Source organism: Anastrepha ludens, chromosome 6 (assembly GCF_028408465.1).
Source record: "Anastrepha ludens isolate Willacy chromosome 6, idAnaLude1.1, whole genome shotgun sequence".
Lineage (NCBI taxonomy): Eukaryota > Metazoa > Arthropoda > Insecta > Diptera > Tephritidae > Anastrepha > Anastrepha ludens.
Window position 1 is genome coordinate 97,357,364 of NC_071502.1, and position 25,694 is coordinate 97,383,057.

The 25,694-nt window shown below is 35.3% G+C and overlaps 1 protein-coding gene across 1 annotated transcript; it reads right to left on the reverse strand.

The window, feature by feature from the left end:
- Positions 1–5,198: 5,198 nt before the first annotated feature.
- Positions 5,199–6,073, reverse strand: LOC128867507 (vitamin K epoxide reductase complex subunit 1). The gene is made up of 3 exons (XM_054108771.1): positions 5,800–6,073; positions 5,612–5,709; positions 5,199–5,524 (listed from the first exon to the last, which is right to left on the reverse strand). Exons 1-3 carry the CDS (start codon positions 5,958–5,960, stop codon positions 5,280–5,282), a joined length of 504 nt encoding a protein of 167 aa, XP_053964746.1. The 5' UTR covers positions 5,961–6,073; the 3' UTR covers positions 5,199–5,279.
- Positions 6,074–25,694: the final 19,621 nt, after the last annotated feature.

Consider the following 25,694-nt stretch of genomic DNA (forward strand, 5'->3'; position numbering starts at 1 on the left):
CAACGGTACGCGTTTGGTGGTAAATAAATTTATGAACAATGTGATTTACGCGACGATATTCAAAGGAAAATTCGAAGGTAAAGAAGTTCTCATCCCGATGATCCCAACCGATCTTCCGTTTGAGTTTAAAAGACTTCAATTTCCGATCCGTCTTGCATTCGCCATGACCATTAACAAATCACAAGGCCAATCCTTGAAAGTTTGTGGTCTGAATCTAGAAAATCAATGTTTCTCACATGGTCAACTATATGTGGCATGTTCATGGGTCGGAAAACCATCTGCGTTGTTTGTTCTTGCACCTGATAATAAAACAAAAAATGTCGTGTATCACAAGGTGCTTAACTGAAGAGTGCAATCTATTAAAGCTTCATTGAAATACTTGATTAATAAAAAAAATCTATATATATAAAAATGAAATGATGTTCGTTTGTACGCATTTTTTTGGGCCGATACGAGGCCAATTTTATTCGTTCTTTTTTCATATTATAGGGATCCACTAGGGGAAGGTTTTTAGCAAAAAAAAATTTCTTTTAAATATTTTCTTCATATAAAAAAAAGAAAAAATCAAAATATTGTACAAAACAAAACTTGCTCGATTCTTAGATTAAAGTAAGTTTCGAATCGACATTCATTTTATGTGTACAACTTTTTTTGAATTTTTCGTTATTGTATACAGAAATTTCAAATGATTCGAATGAAAATTTTTTTTTTTTTTTTATTTCTTCCATAAAATATTACACCTGTCGTTAGACAATAAGTAATTTGATTTACAAAAAGATGGAATGAGAGTGATATTGAAGGGCCAATGCCCCCAAGCTCATTTAGAAGAAATATGTACATATTATTTAAAAACAAGGGGTTAACAAACAATGACATATACGATTAGTTGGTGTTAGATCTGTTGGTGTTTGACGGTTAAGCCGACTTTGGGGAGATTTTTCTTTATTTGGTAGTCTTCTCATCATAGGATTTGTATGCGTTAATAGTCTATTTATGTGTCTTCTGCTAGCGCTTTGTATTGTTTCATCAATAGTATAAAAATAATGTTTCAATTCAATTGAGCAATGCGTTCTTTGACCAATTCTATATGGAAATGAATGCGTTTGCAAACGATGTTTTCGGCTATGAACAAATGTTGGAATCGAATGAAAAAGGAAAGAAACGCGAAATGATAAAAAAAATTATTGGAAAATTTAAAATGAATGGTGCTTCATTGGAAAAATTCAAAGGTAATAAGAAAATACACAAGATAAAGTTAGAATTCGAATTTTTAGATTTATTTTGTTTATTTCTCATTTTTTCAGAAGTACACCACACAACAACTCATTCCAACTCTGATTTTGAAATCCTGTTGGAATTGGTGATCGATAATTTTGTCACTATAATGGTCAATGGAAATTTGCGTGTATCAGACCCTGCATATTATTTACCACATCAACTTTTTATGGAACATATGGACCAAATGAACACAAAAAAATAATTTAGTTTAGTTTTGATTTTTTGCAACATTTTGGTTTTCAGTTAATACAATAAAAACAATGCTGTTTTTTCGTGAACACAAAATTCTAAATTTATTACGTTGTTTGTTTAGAATTTTTTTAGAAAAAAAGTTAATTTTTTGGTTTTGAGGAAATTTGTTTATTGTTGCTATTTGTGAAAACGTAGATATTTGTAAGTATTTGACTATAATCCTAAAAGTTAATGGAATACCACTATGACACATAGAAAACATTTTTTCAAAGGTGTGTTTTTCGAAAATTATAAAAAAAATTGTTTTCAAAAATTTTGAAGAAATAAAGTAAAATAAAAAAATTTCGAAAGCATGAAATTTTTTCAAAACCAAATTTTCCTCAAAAAGATAAAAGAAATTTCTTCGAAGAGGTGTTTTTCTAAAATTACAAAAAAAAAATTTCAAAAATTTTAAACAAATAAAATAAAATAAAATAAAACTTTTTCAAGGGTATGAAATTTTTTCAAAACAAAATTTTCTGAAAACCAAACAAAATTAAAAAAAAAAAAGGTGTTTTCAAAGCATTTCATATTCCACTATTAATAGAGAATACATTTCTTCGAGGGGGTGTTTTTCAAAGCGGAAAAAAATCTTTTTTAACAAATCAATTTAAACTTTTACAAAAGTATGAAATTTTTTCAAGAACAAAATTTTCTCAAAAACGTTAAATTAAAAAAAAATAGTTTTTTCAAAATATTTAATTTTCAGCAATTAACTGAGAAGAAATTTGTTAGAGCGAAGTGTTTTTCAAAACTTCAAAAAACACTTTTTAACCAAAAAAAATAAACCTTTTTTCAAAAACAACAGGAATGATAACATTGCCTAACAATTTCTGCACTTTTGCACAGTCTTAAGAGGCATTGATACAGAGTGTATTTCCAAACATAGTTCAACATTACAAAAACCATGATTGACTCAGCGAAAGAGCAATTTTAGCTGGGAAAAATAAGGACGTCAATGATATAAATTCAGCTATTTGAGATCAAATACCTGGTGACATAGTTGCGTATAAGTCAATGGACACTATTACTGATCAAGATGAGGTCGTAAATTATCCAACTGAATTCTTAAACTCACTCGATTTGCCAGGCTTACCACCTCATAATTTACGATTAAAAATTGGAGCACCGATTAATATGCTGCGCAATAGTAATGTGCCCCGACTTTGCAACGGTACCAGACTCGCTGTGAAGAAGCTAATGGGTAACGTTATCGAAGCAACAATTTTGAAAGGGAAGTACAAAGGAGAAGACATTTTGATACCCTGAATTCCACTGATTCCGGCGGATTTACCATTCGATTTCAAACGTTTGCAGTTCCCTATTCGCCTTGCCTTCACTATGAGAATTAATAAGGCGCAAGGACAGTCTCTACAAATGTGCGGTATTAATTTAGAATACCCAATTTTTTCTCATGGACAATTGTATGTAGCTTGCTCACGAGTTGGCAAACCATCGTCATTATTCACGCGAAAGATGAAAAAACCAAAAACGTTGTCTACCAAAAAGTGTTACAATAAAGTTCGAATGAAATTGTATCAAAGAATTTGCTTTGTTTCGTATTAATTTTATTCTCTTTCAGCAAATCATTGAATTTATCGTCTAGCGAAGCGGGCGAGGGTACGCTAGTTAACTTAATAAAATCAAAAATCTGCTTTTTTATTGCCTGTAGGGTGGAACAAAGTTCGCCGGTTCACCTGGTTGATTATTAATTATTCCATTAAAAACTAACCCAGAAAAAAATTAAAATTTACAAAATTATGTGCAGTCAAAGTAGGAGGTCCAAAAAAGAGTGTATCCTGGCGTGCATGCTGATCTGAAAAGTAAAAACCAAACGGGTTCTTAATTATTATAGATGCCGCTTATCGAATGAGCCCTGGACAAGTTAAAAAAAAATGGCGGCTGTTTGAACAAAATTTTGTTTTTGCAACAATTCCGATTTTTTTAAATACTAAATGAAAAGTTATAGTTTAGAGCTAGAGTCATCCGATGAAGTAATGTATGAAGAATAGCCTCACCAAATTTCAAGTAAATCGGACTATTAGAACTCGAGATATCCTTACCGCCAACTGAGAAAAAGTCTTTTAAAATGCTGTGTAGATATATTAGAATGTTCCCTTAACCCTCTATCCAGCAGACTATAAATAATCGTCAAAAAATCATGTAAAATTCATGTAGCATTAATTTTGGTACGCTTAAAACGAATTTGAAGTCTATTTTACATTACCTGTGTTTGTTTACTCGCCAGGTAACAAAAAAGGTAGACCGTCTACAGACGGCCTTTCTGGATTAAGCGTAAAAATTAAAGCAAAGTAATTTTAAATTCAATACAATAAGAGGAAGTTTTTATTGTTCATTTCACCGTATAATGCTAGGTAACATCTAAAATTGAATGTGAATGATTATTTCACTGTGATGAAGAAACATGCATACCTGTTTTGAATTTTTAAAGAAATTTCTGCAATGTTTGCTCACTTTTTCACAAACGAAAAGATGAAATTTTTCAACTGTAATCAAAATGAAACAAATGAACACTACAAATTATTTGGAATGGTTCCGTCATAGCCGTTTCAAGGCAGTCATGCCGGCTCACACGAAAAAGAAAATTCTATATAAAACCTAGGAGGGTTTTATGATGACCGTCTGTAGAGGTACTGGATAGAGGGTTAATATATATAAAAATCAATATATTCACAAACAAGTAACTTTCCACACAAAGATTGGTTTATTTTACATGCTGAAGTCGCTAAAACAGTCGATTCTGTAATATTAGCCAAGAAAAAAGAAGAGGTACTCGAATGGCACTAACTTTGTGTTCTCTATATCGTGAGAATCAATCCTCCCACAAAATCAAGTGCATCAAAAGATTTTAACGAACGCAAATTTTGCCAAGTAACCAAAAACAGATAGATGAAGACTTAATCAGCTGGTTGGTTGTGTTAAAAAAAAGTACCTTCATATGGTATGCTTGCATATCATGAATTTCACGTGATGGATGGATGGGTGGTTAAGTTTCAAGGGCTGGTGTTGATTTTGAATAAAATACAATTGTTTTAGGAAATGATTGTAATTTCTCTTTATTATGATAATATTGGTATGGCTCAATTACGTGTGGAATAAAATATGGGTCAAATGGTCGCGCGGCCTCGGCGGCACACCTCCAAAGACCACCAAATGCAAATAGTTCCTTATCTAAAGGGTGGTTAAGTTTCAAGGGCCGGTGTTAATTTTTAATAAAATACAATATTTTTAGGAAATTATTGGCATTTCTCTTTATTATGATAATATTGGTATGGCTCAATTACGTATGAAACAAAATATTAGCCAAATGGCCGCGCGACCTTGGCGGCACACCTTCATCCGATGGTCTAAATTTTCGATGACGCTAAGACATAATTGAGGTTCTATGCCGTTAATGTGCCAAATTATCTCATCCTTTAGCTCTTGAATTGTTGCTGGCTTATCGACATACATCTTTGCTTTCAAATAACCCCAAAGAAGGAAGTCCAACGGTGTCGTTGACGTTTAGGTGTAGTTCACATTCAACATCGGCCCTTGAAATTAAACCACCCTTTATTAAGGCCATGGAATATATTTTTACAAATAAGTTTTTTTTTTTTGGTTTTTTTTTGTAATAAGGAAACTTGTTAAGTAACTGATATAAAAATAAAAAAATGCATGATAAAATATTTAAAATCGTTATTAAAATCTCATTTTATTTGCAAATTACACTAAAACAATATAATTCATTTAACTTATCCCGCACAAGGTTAATTATTTTTATTACTACCATTTTGTGCTTTCGAATGCGCTTTAAACCCTCTGCTGCCTATTTGTTGGGAAATCTTCGACGACTCCCACAAACAAACGAAATTGACAACATAAATTGACACACAAACCACACAAAAATCCTCTAGCACAAAATACAACAAATAAGCCAGGTAAATAGAAAGTAAATTCGAAACAAAGCAGAGGAACAGTTGCAGCAGCGAGAGCAGGCGATGGCGTGGAGGTGCTGCGGAAGAGTAAAGCAAACGATTTTAAATTTTTTTCAATTCAAATATCGATGGACACAAGGTTAAAACTGATTAATTTGACTCACTCAGCAGCAGCAAGATAATGTAGAAGGCAATACCAAGCAAGCCATTCGGTGGATTCCAGCTGGTTACATATTTTGTTAGCCCAAAACCTCTGCCGTAGCTAAAATTTAAAATTTTAAATACAATTTTTCCCATAATTTAGTTTAATTCAATTTAATGAAAATTGAAATTTTTCACTTCATTAACTCACCTCGAAGTAAATACCGCCGTGCAACTAACTTTCGGACTCAAGTCGCACAACGCCACGTAGTCAGCATCCTTTTCCGCTCTCAACTCCACATAGGTGGCGTAGGCAGACAGCAGCAGACCAACAAGGCAACAGCCACGAAAACGCCAAAATAGCTGGCCCATCGTGTAAATTTGTAAGATTTTTTAAAGAAAAATTAAAAAAAATTTATATTTATTTGTAAAACTTTAATTGAACTTAAATCACCGCTTTCCAGAGCAATTAGTAAGCGTTCGAGAGCGACGCTGACGCAAATAAAATTTCTTTTACAAATCACCGCAAATGACGGTGTACGGTAGAGAGCGTGAAAATGAAATCGAGAATGGCCACCGTGTTTGTTTTTTCAACAAGCTGTTGCTGTCGCTAAAGTACAGTGAAACCTCGATATAATGAATTTGAAGGTTGGACAAGTTCTTTGTTAAATCTATAGTATCGTTATATTAAAATATTAGGTGCGCAACTAAGTTCTCGCTGTTTGTCAATAGATGCCGCCAGCAGTGTGTGCTAGTCGATTCTAATATAACCTAAACGTCATAAACCAAGCTTAGACATATGGTAAACAAACTCCTTCGACACATTAGTGATTTTGTTTTGGTTTTGTGGAAATGTCTGATTTTTCATGATCTTTCATTCATTCAGTGCCGAGATTGGTTTCGTCACTTCAAAGACGGTGACTTTTAATGTTGACGACCGTCCGCGTAAAGGAAGGCCAAAAACCTTCGAAGACGCTGAATTGGAGGCATTGCTCAATGACGATCTGTGTCAAACGCAAGAAGAGCTTGCTTCAGTATTAGGAGTTACCCGCCAATCCATTTCCAAGCGATTGCATGCTTTGATGCTTTGGGAATGATTAAGAAACAGGGGACTTGGGTTCTTTATGAGTTAAAACCAAGGGATGTTGAACATCGATTTTTCGCCTGTGAAAAACTGCGGGTGATGAAAAATGGATTCATTACAGCAATCCAAAGAAAAGAAAGTCATGGGGACTACCCGGTCATGTTTCTACGTCGTCGCCTCGGCCGAATATTCACGCTGCGAAGGTTATGCTATACATTTGGTGGGACCAAGTTGGTGTTATTTATTATGACTTCAACTGATGCGATTGAGCTGAGCACTGCGCAAGAAGCGGCCGCAATACGCGGAGAGGCATGAACAAGTGATTTTACAGCATGACAACGCTCGGCCTCACGTTGTCAAACCCGTTAAAACCTACCCGGAAACACTGAAATGGAAAATCCTACCTAAAACGCCATATTCTCCAGATAATGCGCCGTCCGATTATCACCTGTTCCGATCGATGGCACATGATCTAGCTGACCAGCTGTTCCATTCATATGAAGACATCAAAAAATGGCTTGATCCGTGATAGCCTCAAAATATGAACAGTTTTACCGCGACCGTGTACGAGATCTACCAGAAAGATGGGAAAAAGTAGTAGCCAGCGAGGGGCAATTCTTTCAATGATTCACTTGTAACCATTTTTTTTACAATAAAGTTGTATTTTCATCAAAAAACAGCGAGAACTTAGTTTGCACCTAAATATATTTATAAGTGTATTTGAAAAATACAAAATTAAAAAAAAAATCGTATAAGAATAGTTTTTTTTAGTTTTTATTTTGAGCATATCATTAAAAGTTTTCAGCTGTTATTCAATATTCATACGGCCGCCGGGGCCGAATGGCTTGGTGCGCGACTACCATTCGGAATTCAGAGAGAACGTAGGTTCGAATCTCGGTGAAACACCAAAATGTAGAAAAACATTTTTCGATTAGAGGCAATGGCAAACCTCCGAGTGTGTTGCTGCTATGAAAAAGCTCCTCATAAAAATATCTGGCGTTCGGAGTCGGCTTGAAACTGTAGGAACAAAATCAAGACGCACACCACAAAGAGGAGAAGGCGCTCGGCCAAACACCCAGAAAAGGGTGTACTCGCCAATTATACATGAATATATATATATTCTGTTATTTTAGTTTGTTTATGCCCATTTCGAATAAAACATTCTCGAACATAAAATGCTTGGTCGCGAAATATGTTTAGAACTTTTTGATTGCGCTTCACTGGATAACTCGTTTCGACTATAATTAAAACAAGATTGAGAATGTGCATTCAATGCATTACACTTTGTTATGGAGAGAATTTTGTTATGGGAACTTTAACCTTTAAATATTCAGAATTCGCTATGTAGAGGCTTTTCAGTTGACACTTTGTTATGTAGACGATTTTCCAACGCGACTTCAATCGTCTATATATTCAACATTTCTTCGTTATATTTATGGAGCATTTCATCACGGACTCATCAACAATTTTATTTTATTTTATTGAGTTTTTCGGTTCATCAAGGTTAATTAAATAGAAGTTTCACTGTAAAAGAGCAATTCTGCTGTACAGCTGGTTTCTGTGAGGCGCATGCGTGTGAGGAATTTTTTTTCTATTATCATATAAATAGTTTTTTTTCCATCAGGGTAGTGAAAGCATTTGTTTACACTGTTTGATGCTTAGTTGTTTTGACAGCTTCAAGTCGTCAAAACTTGAGGTTATCACCGTAAGCAACATGCAAAAGAAATTATGCAAATACGGTTTAATTATTTGTTGGTGCACTTAGTGCGGCTTTACTGGTAGTTTTTGTTTATATATTTATATAAAACATTATTTCCATTTTATTTTGACATGGAATTGGCTTTGAGCATCAAGGCATCAGAAATTTAAATAGAATCGAAATGTATTAAATTGGTTATAGACATGAATGTTGTTTTCCAGATTATACTAATGGGCAGCAATACCAATAAATTTTATAAAGAAAACTTTGAACATAAAGTTTAAATGAAATTATAAAACATACCAGATAAAAATGATTAAATCTGTTTTAACAGCCTCCAAATACAAGGCTGATAGATACCAGGTTTGTTCGTTAGGTATGGTGGAAAAAAAATTATTGAGGGGAACTTTGGATTCTACGTCATTCGTTTTGTGAATTTAGCTTTAGCTTAGTGAAACACAAAACGAAAGACGTCGGCACATCTGTCAAATTCGCTCAGAGCTGAATAACGGTCTGCTAGGTAGTAAACCTTTAAAAATCTTTTCACCATGCTCCAAATACACTTCACACAAAAATTACGGGAGCAGTAAAATTTCCTAAATTTCTTAGTGATTTTTGAAAAGCTGTATCTCGGTGAAAAATGGACGCACGGAGTTCCGACAAAAATCATTTAGAAGCTATAAACTTCTAGTTTTAAGATCTTTAAGCAAATTTTTTTTTTATTTAACGGTTATTTTGTAATCGTCAGTTAAAGTGCGACACAAAATTTTCGAAATTTTTTCCTTTTTTTTTGAGTGCACGGGCTTGGAGAAATTTGTCCGACTAAAACTAGCCATACAGTCAACTAGCTTCATTATTTAGCTTCAATTTGCTTTTTATTTTAATTCTCGCTACGATCACTTCTTTCTGAGATATCCGCATTTCCGAAAAAAGAAGTGGAATACATTTCCTATAAGATCCTAATTTAATTTTGTGAGGAAAAACATTTTTTTACCCTTAACGTTGGTTTGAAGTGAGCACAAAAAAAACGCCTTTTTACGGTTTTTCAGAAAATCTATCGCTCACTTACAAATATTAATGCGGGAACTCATGATTCCAGAGATTATTACAGTTTAATATTCCACTGTAAATTTTTAAATCGATCCATCAGCCGTTTTTCCGGACCAATTGATCAAAATTTTACAAATGGATTATAGGAACAAGTCATTGTTTTTAAACATTGGCTAAACATTATTACATAAAATTGAAAAAATATTTTTTTTTTCAACTTTTTTCGCACTTTTGCATGAGTATCTTATTAAATTAAAAGAAAAATCAAAAAAAAAAATTCTAAATTTTTGGAAAAAATTTCCAAATGTTTTTTCAAAAATTTTCAAATTTAAAAAAAATGTTTTTTTTTAATTTGCAAAAAAATTGTGTTCAGCAACAATACTGAGCACTTATTGTGACTATTTAACCGCTGCGTACCCTAATTTTACTAATGATTATTTTTTTAAATTGATACCCCCAAGACATTATTCCGTACTCGATCTACGGAATTCGTGCAATAAATTTACATATTAAATTTTCTACTGAATACATATACATACGTCAAAACTAATCTTTTATCAAGATAAAATTATTTAAAATTTTCTTCAAAAAAATTTGATTTTTTTTTTGTTTCAATTTAATAAGATACTAATGCAAAAATGCGAAAAAAGATGAAAAAAAAAAAATGTTTCAAAACAAATGACGTCGGCATATCTGTCAAATTCGCCAGAACCTAATAACGGTCTGCTGGGTAGTACATCTTTAAAAATCTTTTCACCATGCTCCAAATACAGTACTATCTCGATAATCCGGACACGCGGTAGTCCGGTCACATCTATAATCCGGACAACTGCATAATTCGGACAGTTTAACATTTTTTACTCTATAATCCGGACATTTTTCAAATTTGCTTCGCAATATGTACATACATATGTATTTTAATTTTTAATTTGCTTTGTGAGTTTTTCGTAAAATAGCAGTACTTTAACAACAATATACATATGTATACGAAATGCAACAGCATAAATCACGCGTTGTGTTTATTCTTTAGTGACAAACTGAATTGAGTGAACATTATTATTATGAGCAGTGGAAAATTTAATAAAGGGGCTCATAAAACCCTTACTCTTCGAAAAAATGTGAAATTTTAGATCTCCTTGATAGAGGAAAATCATTAAGATGGTTTGAAACAGAATTTAGTGTCAACAAATCTACTGTTTTTGACATAAAAAAGAAACGTGATGCCATTAGAAAATTCGCGACTAAATGTGAAATGAAATAGTACATACTAAATAAAAAAAATGTTTGATTATGTACAGATGTACATATTATTATGTAAGTATGATTGTACTATATTTAATAAAACTATTTATGTACATACATATATCTGAATTGCGTTATGTTCATTTCAAAAAAAACAACGTTTAGTTGAAAAACAAAAATCATCTATAATCCGGGCACCCCCATAATCCGGACGACCCCTAACATTAAGGGTGTCCGGATTATCGAGATAGTACTGTATATACGAGGTGTGTTTAAAAAATAAGGTGAATTTTCAAATTTCGCGCGCTACGTACATTCCACTCTTGGTTATTTTTTTTATTGTGTGTACACTCGTCTCGAAGAAATGTTCACGGTTTCGGCAATATATCCAGTATAAGACAATTATTTTGCGTGTTCGGCGATTTTCTGCTATCGAAAAAAAATGGATCAAAGAAGTTGCATCACATTTTCTGTGGAAAATGGAATTAAGTGCTCAAAAACACTTGAAGTGTTGACTGTGACATACGGCTATGGACGCCGCAGCACATCAACAACCGATGAAAATGTTGAGAAAGTGAAGGAAATTGTTATGGAGAATCGTCGCATCACAATTAGAGAAGTTGTTAAAGATATGTGCATATCGGTTAGCTCATGCCATGCAATATTTTCGGAAATTCTGGGCATACAGCGTGTGGCAGCGAAGTTCGTTCCGAATTTGCTGAATTTTGAACAAAAACAACGTCGCATTAGCATCGCTTAGGAATCAGACGACAACGATGATCCAGATTTGCTTAAAAGGGTCATAAGTGGTGACGAATCATGGGTATATGATTAAGACATCGAAGGCAAAATCCAATCGACTCAATGGAAAAGGCCAGGAGAGCCCAGACCAAAAAAAAACACGCCAAGTTCGATCAAATGTCGATCTTTACTTGTGAGAGATTATTTGGCCAAAACCAACACATTATCATGCCTCAGCCACCGTATTCATCAGATTTAGCCTCCTGCGACTTTTTTCTGTTTCCTAAGATTGAAGAGATTCATGAAAGGCTGGCGTTTTGCGACGAATGCTGAGATAAAAACCAACTCACATACCAGAACTACTTCGAGAATTGGAAAAAACGCTGGCTCAAGTGTATTATATCAGAGGGAGACTACTTTGAAGGAGATAAAATAGAAATTGATGAATAAATAAATATTTTTTGAGAAAAAATGAAAATTCACCTCTTTTTTTGAACACACCTCGTATAAGTAGGTTTCGTGATACTATTTTGATTAAATTTGCTAACGCAGCTTCTTCTTGAAATCGGATTTTTTCTAATTTTTCGATCTAAAATTTCCCAGACATGTTCAATAATATTCAAATCTGGGCTTTACGGTGGTGTATTTAATTGCCTTGGAGCATGGTAAAGCAGCCAATTCTTCACAATGTGTGCTGTGTGCTTTGGATCGTTATCCTGTTGAAAGACCCAACCTGGACCAAGCTCCAAATCATCCACCGAAGATTTCAGATTGACTTCCAATAGTGATTTGTATTTATAACGATTCATATTACCTTCAATAAATACTAATCTTCCCCACTTTTGCTCTTCCATCTACACTTTTGCTCTTCCATCGCTACCGAATATATTACACTTCGACTCATCTGCAAACTAAACTTTTTGCCAAAAATTCATCTCCTTTTCTTTGTGTGCTTTGGCGAACTCCAAGCGAAGTTCACGGTTTTTTTCAGAAACAATAGGATTTTTTCGTGGTGTTCTACTATGAAAGCCGTTTTTGTTCAGACCTCTTGGAATTGTTCCTGGGTGAACACACTTGTTGGATGAGCTTGCTAGAGCGGCCCCTGCACGGCTTAATTTCAGTGGAACCACTATTTTTAAAGTTTTTTACAATGGTCTGGACTGTTGCTCGACTTAAGTTTAAGATTTTTGAAATTTCGCCATATGATTTTTTTCTTTCCTGTGCTGAATAACTAAATGAGTGCGTAAGTATTCAAATTGTAACTAAAATCAATATTAGCAAAGCAATAAACATAAGAAAAGGAAAGAAATAGACAAATGGTATTTTACCGTTATCATAACATAGGATATCAGAGTACAAGCTAGGAAACCGGTTCTGTATGTACAGTTTTGTCCACGCTGTGTTTACGTTTTTTTAGCATAACTGTGTTATTTTATGTTAAAGAATGGATTTGTTTTAGTTAAGTCGATTAGAAAAAGATTTCAAATGAAATTGCATAAACACATTTCTAAGCAAAGTGTTTGTACTTTGTAAACAACGAAAGGGAGGGGTGTATGAAGACTTCTGTCGGTCACTGTATGTTTGGTGGCCTGTATTTATTTTTAGTTGAGTGTACACAGCTTGTTGAACCTATTGACGAGAATAGCTAATAGATGAAAGCAAAGAACTTGACACAAAATGAATAAATCAGTACTTTAGGTGAATATATGTAAATAAATATGTTTGTTATTTGTAAATGGTACACTAGACTTTATTCCACTTCTGAATTAAATACACAATTCGCGCCACTGTGATTTATCAGAAGCGTGTTCGCAGTAGGCCTCCACGGGCATGCAATGTTGTTATTTTTGTGGTAGCAGCATAAGCATTCCCATACACGTACGGAGAATGCTGCTGGAGTGACAGTCCTTGGCTGGGCATAAATCCAGTAACGTAGAACCTACTTATTCCAAAACACTTAACCGCAGTTGGAAGCTGTCCGAATATCGGGTTATTCTGAAGAACTGGCAACGTTTGTAATATGGAGATTCGAATCTACGCTCTTCCGAGTGGTAGTTATGCACCAAGCCATTCGGCTACAACGGCCGCTAATGCCATCTAGGTACGTGTGAAGTGAAGTGAAGGAAGTGAAAAAAAATATCTGTATGAAAACATTAAGGGGGAACGCCACTGTGGGGGGGTCAAAAAATAGTCGATTTTTGGGAATTTTTTTTGTAAGTAGGAATGATTATTCGAGGATCAGACAAAAGGCAATTTATTATATATGTATTACCCTATGTTGATGTAAATTTTTATTAAAAAATATTGAAAATTTACAAATTTATGTAAATAAACGAAATGAGTTAAAAAAAAATGACGTCATCTGGTGGCAGCGATACAGCAATGAATAATCATCTGAAAAAATGTTTGTTAATCTACACAATAGTGGCTATCGTTGTACGTACCCGTTTTTGTTTTTATTTTTTTCTTTGTTTTTAACAAAATGGTGGATATTTGAATTTCAATGTGTGTTTTTCACCATTTTTTTGATTTTCAACATGCCCAAGAAATAGTTATTTTCAAAATTATGAAAATCGGCTACGTACAACGATAGCCAATGCGATAACAAAAATTTTGAAAAAAAGAAAATTAAAATCGGTTCATTAGTCTTTGAGAAATTGTTGCCACCGTATCAAAAAAAGTCGTTTCGAGAAAAACGCGTTTGAAATAAAGCATCGTATCGTAAGCGCTACGGGGCCGAACCGACGGGCGCTCACTTAAATGTACATAGAATCGGGAATAAAGCGAATTTCGCTATACAATTTTTACCACATTTTCTTGAGTAGTTGTACTAACAATTTATTAAAAAAAAAACATCGATTCTTTTGAATATTCACAGTGGCGTTACCCCTTAAAGCATAGAAAAACCAAAACTTGCCTGGAACCAAACTTTATGCACGAAGCGCATATTTTTAAAACAACAGCTTTTTACGTCTCTTACTTCTTTTGAAAATCCAGACTCTGAAATGAAGGCTGGCGTGTTTCTTGCCCTATTTGAATACATTTAAAAGGCGATTCAGATACGAAGTTTGTTTTAGGTAAAAGTAAACCTTTTATATTAAATTGAATAATAGTTTGCATAATCTGGGCTAATCACGAGCCTTACGACATTAACCAGTGGGGAATTTTGAACCGGAAAGGGATTCGGTGGGGTCACTCTAATATAACCGATTTAAAGTATTTTTAAGGATCTGCAGATTTAAACCACCTTTGGTCCTTTTGCGGGCATTACAATTCAAATGATAGCAAAAGCTTTTCCTGATAGTGGATGGTAGGCAGTGCAAAACCTCCTAATGCAAATCTGCCATGAAAAAGTTTCCCATTAAAACCTTTTACCTTTCAACATAAAACTATAGGAATTTCGATTTGTGGCACTAGAATCAAATGCAAATCACATATGGCGAGAGATGTTCGATCAAAGTAACTAATGAAAGATTTTCTAGGACTGTCTGTTAAATAACGCAGCTCACACAGCTGTGAAATAAGTACGAAGATTTTCCACTTTCCACCAAAAAGTGCATGCACATTTCAGATAAATTGATACATAAATAAATATTTAATGCGAAGAATAAAAAAGTCACCTGTGATTCGAGCAAACCTCCTCTCTATACTCATTTCGTTAGGCTATCCCATTCAACGAGGGATTGGGGGAAAAGAAAACCATTATTTTTGCCAAGAATGATAGAAACAAAATTGCGTCCATCGAATTAAACTATAGAGGTGTAATTTCTTCCGGTCCTCAATTCTTAGGGCATCAAGAGGTGTATTCATTGTAAAAATAAGCAACAAAATACCAAAAAATACTAAAGAAACCATAACGACATTTTTACAAAAGGTACCTGAAATATAGCAAAACTCATCAATTAAATTAAACGCACATTTTAAAGACAATTTGTCACGCATAGAAATTTTGACATAATTTGTCATTATGTAATTCAATAAAAGTTTGGAATTTTATTTTCTTTAAATGGGCATTTTAGTGCGTTTTTATATCCAAAGCTAGGCAACACTGCAGTAGCGAGAGAGAGATTTGACTGCTTAAAGGAGAAGTACACCAACAATAACTGCAATCGTGGACAATGCGACCAGCGGTTAAAAAAAGGAAAACTAAATAAAACTGAGTGAATTATTGAACTAATTTTTAAAAATGTATATTTTACAAACTTATAAACATTACATTTTAATTAGAACAGGCTAGAAAAATGTCATGAAGAAAGAACGAAAACTTCGAGACTAAATAACAAAAAAAATGCTAAGTCGAGTTACGAAAATTGTAATCTGGCCATACTGGTGCCAACACGAGGTCTTTCATTGTCAAATTCGTTGAGAGCGAAATAACGGTATTACGATAGGCGCCATCTTATTATTCTTTCTATCAAATTTTGTGCAAATGGTGTAAAACTGTTTTATGGTCGATCTTTAGCTCTTGGACGATGTTACGACTACTAATACGCCTGTCAACTTCGATTGTTTCTGTGATTTTATCGACATTTTCGACATTTTCCTTAACATCAAAAGTGCCTGAACGGAATCGACGAAACCAAAATTGCTATCACAGCGTCGGCACCATAAACACCATTTATAATTTCAGCGGCAGGTCTTCCATTTTCGCTTTAATCAAAGAAAAACTGTAAAATATACCGAATTTTCTCTCTGTTAACTTCCATTGTTAACACCCTGTGACTCACAACTGAATGGAACAAACAAAAACGAGCAAACGAATTTTTTTAGTGTGAAATGGCACCTTGACAACGAGCATAAACTTTAAATTGGCGCAAGAGGAAGTTGAAATCAGGGATTCTGAAATTTGTATATATTTTTTTCCATTTTTCTTTATTTATTGAATCTTTCTTGTATAAGAAACTAACAATAAGTTTACAAATCTTATATACTAGAGTAATAGGTTTCCTTGCCAGTGCTAAGAAACGAATTATCGGCTCAAATGAATATACATATATTTACATATATGATTAAATCGGTTGTGAATCTCCAATTCTTCATAGTTGGGAGTTGGAAAGGAGGGGTTTCCAGTCTCCGATTCTTCGTAGCTGGGAGCCGGAAAGGCCTAGTTTCCAGTCTCCCTTAAAGCTTCCTTTGTCCCTCATGTCGATTGTGCAAATGTTGTTGTTGTTTTTTTGTATATATCTATATAATTCTCAAAAAGAAAATAAAAAATTTTCAATGTCTAGAAAAAATAGTTTTATTTAGAAAAAAGTAAGGCTGCGTATTTATATTGGGTTGGCAACTAAATAATTCCGGATTTCACTCTATGGCTTCACTTGAATTTTTAGGTTTCTAGACGTAGTGCAAATGTAAAACACTTTTTGTTATTTGATAGTTAGCAATTCAGCTGTCAATCAGTAAAAAAAGTTTTTTGATCGGTTGCGTAGTTTTCGATTGTCGTTCGTTGAAAAATGGAAAATCAAGAGACAAACGCATTTAACGCAACGCATTAAAGTAGTAGACTGGTCGAATACTTATTTTTTATAATATAGATATTATTTAAGAATTTTTTTTTTGAATAAAATGCGATCGTTTTGATGTTATTATTATTATATTTTTTGTAGTAGTGAGGCACACAAATAAGCGTCTTAAAAAGAAAGATAGGTGACTCGTCCACAGGATTTTGGCTCTTCAGGACATCTGAAACGAAAAAGTTAAACTGATTATTATTCTGTAGGCTTGTCATTCTGGCAAATGCTACAATGGGATTTTTTTTGAAAAATAACCAAATGGCGGACTTTTGAAAAAAAGGTAAGTTTTTCGGATGGAAATCAGACTGTAGTATGGAAAGTTAGGGCTGAAAAAAGACGAAAGTAGCATTCGAGTTGCGATTTGCTAAAGAAATGTAATGAAAATAATCCATTTTTAAAACGACTGATAACTGGCGATGAAAAATGGGTTGTATACAACAATATCAAGCGGAAAAGATCGTGGAGCAGTCAACCTGGCCTCAAACAACATCAAAAGTTGATATTCAGCAAAAGAAGGTTTTGTTATGAGTTTGGTGGGATTACAAAGGAATTGTCTACTTTGAACTCTTACCAGCCAACCGACCGATCAATTCTGATGTCTACGTAAACAACTAACGAAATTAAATAATGCAGTTGAAGAAAAGCGGCCCGAATTGACAAATCGAAAAAGTATTGGATTTCATCATGACAATGCAAGGCCACACACATCTTTGGCCACTCGGCAAAAATTATTGTAGCTTGGTTGAGATGTTTCCACACCCATAGTCCTGACCTGGCACCATCTGATTACTTTTTGTTTCGACCTTTACAAAACTCCTTGAATGGTAAACATTTCAATAATGATGATGATGTCAAATCGTACCTGACTCAGTTTTCTGCTAATAAAATCCAGAAGTTTTATGAACTTGGGATTATGATGCTGCCTGAAAGATGGCAAAAGGTCATTGATCAAAATGGGCAATACATTACAGAATAAAGTTATTTAGTTCCATGAAAAAATTGTCTTTGATTTTCTAAAAAAAATCGGCAATTACTTAGTTGCCAGCCCAATAGTTGTAGATGTTAAAAATGTTAAAATTTTAAAATTCCTTTTTATGAAAAACTGGCTGAGCCGGCGAACTTTGTTCCGTGACCATGTGAGAAACATTGATTTTCTAGATTCAGACCACAAACTTTCAAGGATTGCCCTTGTGATTTGTTAATGGTCATGGCGAATGCAAGACGGATCGGAAGTTTAAGTCTTTGAAACTCAAACGGAAGATTGGTTGGGATCATCGGGATCCTCGGAATGAGAACTTCTTCACCTTCGAATTTGGTAAGCCAGGCACATCCAATGAGTTTAAAAATTCAATTGGATAGTTGGTGGCTTCATCTTCATTTGTTACACAGTCAATGGATTTGAAAGAATGCATTGTTCCAATGATATCATTTTGAATTATGTAGTTTAGGTCGTCTACATCTTTATTCTTAGCCGCTAAAATTGCTCGCTCACTTTATTGATAAGTTCGTCTTTCGATGAGATAAAGTTCAAAAATTCTGAGGAAATGAAATCAATCCGCTCGATTCGTCGACAGGTACTCGACCATTACCGATAGTCAGTAATTGCTCAGAGAAATCTTCAGAAGATGTATCATTAAGTAATGCAACTCTGATGTTTGTTGTCAGCTGAAGTTTCTTCACATAGCGCCATAGATTCGATGATGTGAGGCAAGCGTCTATTTCGTCAGCAGCCGTTTAGAAGCACGAAGTCGAGCCATACTAACGCGGCGCTCTTCACGTGCTTCTTCAGTCGTTTCATTCATTCGCAATGCTTCGTATACTTCTTGCATTACGGCTTTGTCGGGAAAGATTTGATCGTCTTGGCCGCGGCATTGATCATGATGTTACTGTGATTATATATTTCTGACAAAACTTATATTTTCAAATTCTCTACTTAACCATAGACAAAATTACGTTTAGCTGTAATTTGCGTTTTGTTATTCCATATCAGATGCGTTTTTGTTATACCACATTTTATACTGACTTCACGGAAATGCGTTCGAATGGGATAAAAAGTATCCTATGCCCGTCTCCTGGTTCTAAGCTACCTCTCCACCAATTTTCAGCCAAATCCGTTCAGCCGTTTTCTAGTTATAAATAGTGTAACTAACATGACTTTCTTTTATACATATAGATATAAGATCTCTAGAATATATGTTGAGTATTTTTTTGTTTGTTCTTGGATCCGGCTTCGCTTGAACTTTTCGTTTCATTAAGTAGCAGTCCAACCGAATGGCGGGCAGCCACTTCGTCAACCTTGAAAGTCATACAGATGTTAGTTATGATTTGTTTTCGCAGATTTCCGTTTTTTATGTTGTTGTTTTCTCTTCTCATGTGCTGTTATTTTTAACTAGCCACACAATTAACTCCAATTCGGAATATTCTTTCCTGCTCTCATGGCTCATGCGCAATAGTTTGTGTGCGCTGCGTACGCAAACATACACACATATACATACGTACCGACTGCTGATTGCTTTACAAAGTTTACACAGTTTTGTTAAATATTTTTTTTAATTACATGTATTTAAATTTATTAACTTAGAAAGTTAACTTAAATGTGGCATTCAATGTTATAGCGGTAAATTAACGGCTGGCAGTTAGCTGCTGATATGAAGGCTGAAGCTGTAATGCGAGCAATGCAAAGGCATATGCAAGAATATGTGTTGCTGCAGCAACAGCAGCTGCCACGTGCAACATGTGGATCCGCTTTGCGGTTAGAGCGTAACGATTTGCCTTAATGTTGTTTGTTTTGCCACAATATTTTGACTGTTACGAGTATTTCTATTTTTTTTTTTGACTTAAACTTTAAATTTTTTTTTTTGGTTTTGGTTTTGTTTCTTGTGGGATCTCGAGCATTTTCTGTTACTGCACGCGTCATGATTTATTTTGCATTTACTTTTAGCGGCACGTTCTCGACTAGGATTTACGTACATACATATTTGTGTATATGTAGGTGTGTTTATGTGTATATTTCTACTTACATTTGTGTGTATGTATGTATACCTATGTGTATTATTTGTGCAGTTATGACTAAAAACGAACATCTTTTCGACTATTTCTATATACAGATATATGTACGTCCCTCCGTCCGTCCATTTGTGACATGAAGAATTGCTCAACGTGATGTGGCAATAGTTTGAAATAATTAAGTTATACGAGTACGCTGCTGCCACGATGGCGTTGCCTGGTTTGGTTTGTGTTGATTTGGTGACTGCGTGGAAATATGCACGAGTATGTATGTATGTATGTATGTTTTTCATCACTTCGCACGTAACAGTCACAAAAGTTACTAAGTAAATATTTAAACAAAACTAAAATGGTATGTTGATTTATTATATGCAATTAAATCACACCGTTATAGTTCATAATAGGCATTAACCTGAAGTTGGAGGTTGCTTGTTGAAAAACGTAAATTTAGTAGATTACACAGGCCGACAAAATTTAACCAACATTCAGACCCAGAAACCAGACTATATATTTCCGAAGGTTTATGATGCGCTGAATCCAAATCTGGCCTCAGAATTGCTCTATCAGCTCTGGTTTTCGAGATATCCTAACCTAAAAGTGCAAAAAACACCATTTTTGCCCATATTTGAGGTTATGTAGCCTTGCAGATGTTTTCTTTCACCAAAATTAAAGGATGGCATCTTTAAATACAATCCTTCTTTTTTCAAATGGCGTTTTGTTTGCTCAAATATCATTTTTTTTCGCAGAGATATCGCATTTTGAAATTTTCATGTTTCGAAATTTTCCTACACCTGAAAATCGATTAAGATAACATAGACATGATATAGTCGCTTACTAATTTTCTTGGGTTTGAGGGCCTGAAATATATGGATTAATAGTATGTAAATTTGGAGTTTGTGGGAAAGCCTGCTTGCGGTTATGTGGGTTAGCCTGCTCGCGGTATGATAGGGGTGGTTTCTAGGGGTTAGGGCTGTGTGTGACTCGGTACCCAAAGGTTAGATAGTGTAGGGATGTGGTGAGTCAGCACACTTATGGTGTGAGACAAAATTTTAAGAAAAATAAGACTCAATTCAAGAAAATTAGTAATCGAATATATCATGTCTATGTTATCTTAATCGATTTTCAGGTGTAGGAAAATTTCGAAACATGAAAATTTCAAAATGCGATATCTCTGCGAAAAAAAATGATATTTGAGCAAACAAAACGCCATTTGAAAAAAGAAGGATTGTATTTAAAGATGCCATCCTTTAATTTTGGTGAAAGAAAACATCTGCAAGGCTACATAACCTCAAATATGGGCAAAAATGGTGTTTTTTGCACTTTTAGGTTAGGATATCTCGAAAACCAGAGCTGATAGAGCAATTCTGAGGCCAGATTTGGATTCAGCGCATCATAAACCTTCGGAAATATATAGTCTGGTTTCTGGGTCTGAATGTTGGTTAAATTTTGTCGGCCTAGTTCCATTAAACACGAAAGATACGATTATCGTAAAAACTCAAACTAATAAATTAATTTTAGTTATCAATCCGAATTTTGCATGGACAGAGAAGCAGATATTAGTTTAAATTATTTCGGATACTTTTCCTTGTAGACTAGTGTTATTTACAGAGCTGCAAAGTGAACACAAATTAAACTTTGTTTTGCACGGAAAATAGCTGCTTAATCGCACTCAGACCAGAGGCCAATCAAGACCAAGGACTAATCAGTTTTTTCTCTCATATTTGATATACTTTCAGAACCGGACTGAAATTCTCCGAATATTCTCCAGATGCTGAGTCCGAATTCGACCTTAGAAACTCAGGTTTTGTTGTTATTCCGTCTTAAAAGTGCAAGAAAAACGATTTTGATTATATTTGAGGCTACAGGGACCGTCACTCACAGTGTAACCAATTAAAAAGGCCATACATTTAGTTTGGAAAATTACTTTCATTCAATTCGAAGTAAAAATATGTGAAAATAATACAAAATTAAGAATAAATTTACTTTTGCTCGATATGATAATCTTTTGCCTTGACTATGGCCCTGAGACAGTCCCGAAATGAATCGCAAGCTACCCGAATGTGACTTGCAGGTATTTTGACCCACTCGCGGACATTGGTTTATTTCAGCGTCAAGCTCCAGATTAGTGAATCTTTTGGTTCGCCCCTCGCTCTCAAAAATGGCCCAAAAAAAATAATCCATCGGATTCGCGTCTGGTGAATTTGAGAGCCATTGTGTTGACGTTATGAAGTTCAGCACGTTGTTTTTTAGCCATTCTTGGCTCATTGGAGCTTTGTGAGACGATGCCGAGTTCTGTTGCAACGTCCATGGCCTGCCACCGAAATATTTGTTTGCCCACGGCTTCAAAGCAACCTCCAGAATACTTTGCCGATAATATTTCGCATTTTCCTTGACGCCAAGCTCGATGAAAACGTTTGGAAAGCGCCCATCTGCGATTACAGCGGCCCAAACTATTACCTACAGCAGGTGCTGCCTCCTGGTGGCCAGTCGATGGCTCAAATTCCTGTACGAACGGTCGATCAAATAAACTCTATCGTTTTGGGAGTTTACGAATTGCTCAATTTGAACATTTTTCTCGTCAGAAAACACAATGTTCGGAAATTTACTGCTTTCGGTCAAGCGTAGCAACTCCTTCGCTCTCTCAAGTCTGACTTGTTGCTGCTTTGGTGTGAGATCATGCGCCTTTGGGATCTTGTAAGGATTGACTTTGAGATCGTTTTCCAGTATGCGGCGGATGCTACGGTCAGATATTTTCAGTTCTTTCGCTATTTGATTGGCACTTCGTCGGGGATTTCGCTCAAGTCGCTGCTTCCCTTTTTGAACCATTTCGCGTGACGTTGCAGTCTTTTGATGACCACCTCCATGACGTTTCGCGATGCTACCAGTATCATTGTAACGAGTAATGGTGCGATATCCAAAAACTTGATTTACTTTAAGATGCTCGAGCTCACGAAGAATCGCTGGTTGTGATCTTCCAGCCAAATATAATGCAATCACGCTATTCCGTTTGAAATCCATTATTGATTTCCTTTTTTCGCGTTTACTCTCGTCAAAATGTTTCCGCGCGCTTATTAACAATACTCTGGACTGTCATTTAGCCTCCTAGCAGACAGCTGATGCACGAGCGGTCTGAAGCTACCATAGTTACACTTCGAGTGCCGGACCCTGTAGTTCCAAATAGTATCCATGAACTTAAGTACAATTTTATTGGCAGCCAATTTCAAGGAGAGTTCTTCTTCAAACTCTTCTTAGACCTGAGTCATATCTGAAGTATCTAAACATTATTCATTACTAGATACCCTCAATTTCCATTAACAACCGCCGCAAGGAGGCGGACTGTCATTCAACGACATTGAAGAAAGATTACTCCCGAGAATGATAAGAGCTATTCTAGGCTAACTCCAATCCTTATGGTGTTGTTGACTCAATTCTTATAGAACAAAGCTAGATCCCACTCAGCACTAAGAATCTATTCAGCTGTTAGAAGTAGATTGCAAAACTCTGTCCACTTTTTGCAGGCCCTAACACCACAACATTTCTGAAACCACAAGAGTTTTGGGTGCAACCAATAAAATTTGCGCGTTTTTTGACATCCGCTGGAACGGTCTATTCAAGATGTTGACTATACAGCCAATAAAACGGTTAAGCGTTATATACAGTTAGAAGACCGAAAAAAACGAGTTTTCCGGAATTTTTTCTGAGAAAAATTTAAAATTTATTGTTAATATGTTAACTGTATTTTAAGACTTAGTATTTGTAAAAATATTTGTTTGGAAAGGAGTTACAGCTGGTCTCCGAGAGCTCCTCTCAAAAAAGACGTTTTGCGGTGTTTACTATATCTCTGAACTGGATTCTCTGAAATGAAAAAAACCAAACAGATTTCGTTAAAGTAATGTTAAATTCAGTAATTAATCGAAGGAATAAGCAAAATAAATTTGTTTGACAAAATGGCGGTTTCTCGAAAAAAAATCGATTTTTGACCAAAATTTCGGGCTTAAATTGTTTATAAAAAAAATATTTATCGGCGAGTAAAAAATCTTCGATTAGTTACTAAAAAATATATTTAAGAAGCTCGTTTTAAAATTTGAGACTAATCGGTTTAGCCGTTTTCAAATAATTTTGGTCAGCGACTTTGAAAACACCATTTTGAGAAAGACGCACAGCCGCTCCAGCCTTGTATTTTCAAGCACTCTGAAACGCCTTTTCAAATTTGCGTGTAACTTCGGAAATATTCACCGCAACGATATTATTATAAAGGGTTTTTCAATAAGGGCAGGTAAATGTCGCTGTGTGGCACGTAGCGCCGTCCTGCTGAAACCACATGTCGTCCAGGTCCACATGGTTCAATATGGGCTATAAGAAATTGGTTACCATCGTCAGCGCTGTTGACGGTGACCGCCTCACCAACGTCGTTTTCAAAAAAGTACGGACCAATGACGCCGCCGGCCCAAAATCCACACCAAACGGTAACTTTTTAAGGATGCTTTATCACCTGGTGAACCTCGTGTGGATTGGTGTCGTCCCATATACGGCAATTTTGTTTGTTAACACAGCCATTCATCCAAAAATGCGCCTCGTTACTAAAGATGATCTTTCGCCCAAAACTGGGGCTCTCTTCCAAACGATTCGAAGCGCTGTCAACGGACAAACGGCGTTGTCTATGGTCATCAACTTTGAGCTCCTGGGTCAGTTGGATCTTGTACGGGTGTAGGCCCAAGTCCCGACGCAAAATTCGCCAAGTTGAAGTCTGCGAAAGGCCAAGTTCTTGTGCACGCCGAGGAATAGACTACCTTGGGCTCTGCTGTACACTTTCACGGACCTCGGCAATGTTCTCGGCTGACCTTCCGTTCCTTGAACGTACGGGTGTTGGCTGATTGTTTGCTGACCCGGTCGTCTAAAATTTGGCCACCAAACGTTGAAGAGCCGACTTTGAAGGGCCACCACGTCTACCGAAAAATGGGCGCAATGCGCGCAACGTTTGTGTTAATGAACACTCATTTTGATAATAAAGTTTTATCATTTGAAACAACTGAATAATAAACAAAAGATTTGACAGATGTCATCAAACCAAAATGGCTGCCACAGGGCGCCAAAATCGACCCACGCCAATTGAAAAACCCTTTATGACCTCTTAAGTTACAATTAGGCTACAGAGCACGAACAGATTCTTAGACAGAAGCCATCAAACTGAACATGATCACATGGCTCTTTAAGCTTGAGAAAATATCCCTCGTTTTGTGGTTGTACGGTTTACGAACACAGCTACATTACTAGACCCCATTATAAGCACACCTCTTCACCTCTAATGCGCTTAATAGCTCATTATTGAATATAAAATATTTTCCATTAACTATCATTTTACATTTTGATATAATCTTAGCACTTTTGAGACAGTGAAGCCGCAAATCCAAGTGTGTTTGATTTGTTGTGGCAAAATGAGCCAACTTACCTCTTAATTTATTATATCACGAATTTTGTATGTGAACGTATGCAATTCAATTTTACATGTATGATTATGAAAAATAAAACTAAGAATACAAAAAATAAAAATTGAAATAAATTAAATAAAATTTACGTGTACATATGAACAAATCGACAATGATCTGCTTTCGAAAAGATGTTGATTTGCGAGCAAAATGAATGCGCAATACCAACTGCTTCAGTGGTTCACTGCCTCACTGCCTGATTGGTTGACTGGCTGACTTACTCACCGACTGGCTGGCGTGACTGGATGGCTGGATAAGTTTGCCTGCCCGCTTGTCCGTGTGCTT

Excerpts from the sequence above, each read along its gene's own strand:
- LOC128867507 (XM_054108771.1), bottom strand. The coding sequence starts at position 5,960 with ATGGGCCAGCTATTTTGGCGTTTTCGTGGCTGTTGCCTTGTTGGTCTG. Across the intron at positions 5,710-5,799 it reads ACGGCGGTATTTACTTCGAG|CTACGGCAGAGGTTTTGGGC; the intron begins GTGAGTTAATGA and ends TTTAAATTTTAG. Across the intron at positions 5,525-5,611 it reads CATTATCTTGCTGCTGCTGA|CACCTCCACGCCATCGCCTG; the intron begins GTGAGTCAAATT and ends ACTCTTCCGCAG.